At 44.0% G+C, this 1,722-nt stretch overlaps 1 protein-coding gene across 2 annotated transcripts in view; it reads right to left on the minus strand.

Moving 5' to 3' along the window:
- Nucleotides 1–1,371: 1,371 nt before the first annotated feature.
- The window catches only part of LOC105541835 (exocyst complex component 7-like), a 4,633-nt gene continuing 4,282 nt past the window's right edge, over nt 1,372–1,722 (minus strand). Inside the window, exon 5 of one of the 2 annotated variants that reach the window (XM_011983110.1) lies at nt 1,372–1,684. In XM_011983110.1, coding sequence (XP_011838500.1) covers nt 1,568–1,684 — 117 coding nt within the window. In that variant the 3' untranslated portion in view covers nt 1,372–1,567. The remainder of the gene's footprint in view (nt 1,685–1,722) is intronic. The other variant, XM_011983180.1, reaches the window with a different exon arrangement.

A 1,722-nucleotide genomic window follows, 5' to 3' on the forward strand; every position in this document is an offset into this window, starting at 1 on the left:
TGGACTGATCTTGAAAGCATCATGCTAAGTGAAAGAGGCCAGCAAAAAAGGCCATGTATTATAAGATACCATTTATATCAGAAATTCAGAATAGGCAAATCCATAAAGACAGAAAATAGATTTGTGATTTCCAGAGGCCAAGCCACTATCTTGCTCTGATGATCTAACGACCCCAAAACTTAAACACAAAGATACAATGAAGGCAGGTACAGTGGCTAATGCCCATAATCCCTCCCAACACTTTGAGAGGCCAAGGTGGGAGGATCACCTGAGGACAGTAGTTTGAGACCAGCCTGAGCAAACACAGGAGACCTCCTCTCTACCAAAAGATTTAAAACTTAGCTGGGCATGGTGGCACGTGCCTGTGGGCCCAGCTACTCGGAAGGCTGAGGCGGGAGGATTGCCTGAGCCCAGGAGTTCGAGGCTGCAGTAGCTATGGTTGTGCCACTGCAGTCTGGCCTAGATGACATAGCCAGATCCTGTCTCTTAAAAAAAAAATTAAAAATATATAACGCAAAAAAAATCACATAGATTCAAGTTCCTAGAGTAGAGTCACAGAAACGGAAAGTGGAATGGTGGTTACTAGAAGACAGAGGAAGGGAGAATGGGAAGTTAGTGTTTGATGGGAGTGGAGTTTCACTTGAGGAAGATGAACATATTTGTGGAGATAATAATGGTGATGGCTACACAACATTGTGAAGGGACTTAATGCCACTGTTAACTTAGAGTTAAAATAGTATATTTTGGCCGGGCGCGGTGCCTCACGCCTATAATCCCAGCACTTTGGAAGCCAAGGCAGGCGGATCACCTGAGGTTAGGAGTTCGTGACCAGCCTGGCTAACATGGTGAAACCCCATGTCTACCAAAACTACAAAAAAAAAAAAAAAATTAGCCGGGAGTGGTGGCGCACGCCTGTAATCCCAGCTACTCAGGAGGCCAAGGCAGGAGAATCGCTTGGGAGATCGCACCATTGCACTCCAGCTTGGGCAACAAGAGCAAAACTTCGTGTCAAAAAAAAAAAAAAAATTTATATTATGTATTTTTAACCAAAATAAAGAAACAACAAATGCATTTATAAAAATCAAATGTGGCTGGGTGCAATGGCTCATGCCTGTAATCCCAGGCCAAGGTGGGGGATCATCTGAGGTCAGGAGTTTGAGACCAGCCTGGCCAACATGGCGAAACCCCATCTCCACTAAAAATACAAAAATTAGCCGGGTGTGGTGGCGGGCGCCTGTAATCCCAGCTACTCCGGAGGCGGAGGCAGGAGAATGGCATGGACCTGGGAGCAGAGGTTGCAGTGAACTGAGCACTGCACTCCAGCCTGGGTGACAGAGCAAGACTCTGTCTCAGGAGGAAAAAAAAAAAAATCAATTGTTAAGTATATATTTTATATGTAATTTATAATTTAATTTTTATAATACATTTAAAAGTTTTATAATAAAGAATTTTTAATAATAAAAAATGTGCAATTCTTGAGGCAGAGATACTAATGCCTAGAGGACGTACTGTGCTATATCCTTCTGTGTATTCTACTGTATACATCCTCAAGCTGGCCCCATGTCCCTCATGAGACCAGGACAGAGACTGATATCCTCAAGCTCCTCACATTATTCTGCAGATCCCTTACCACTTTGTTGAGTTCTGGGCTGTCCGGGCTGTTGTCCTGGAAATACTCCACTGCCTTCTGAATCTTGGCCATGCTTCCCAGGTACTCTTCCA

Source organism: Mandrillus leucophaeus, unplaced genomic scaffold (genome assembly GCF_000951045.1).
Source record: "Mandrillus leucophaeus isolate KB7577 unplaced genomic scaffold, Mleu.le_1.0 Scaffold1, whole genome shotgun sequence".
NCBI lineage: Eukaryota > Metazoa > Chordata > Mammalia > Primates > Cercopithecidae > Mandrillus > Mandrillus leucophaeus.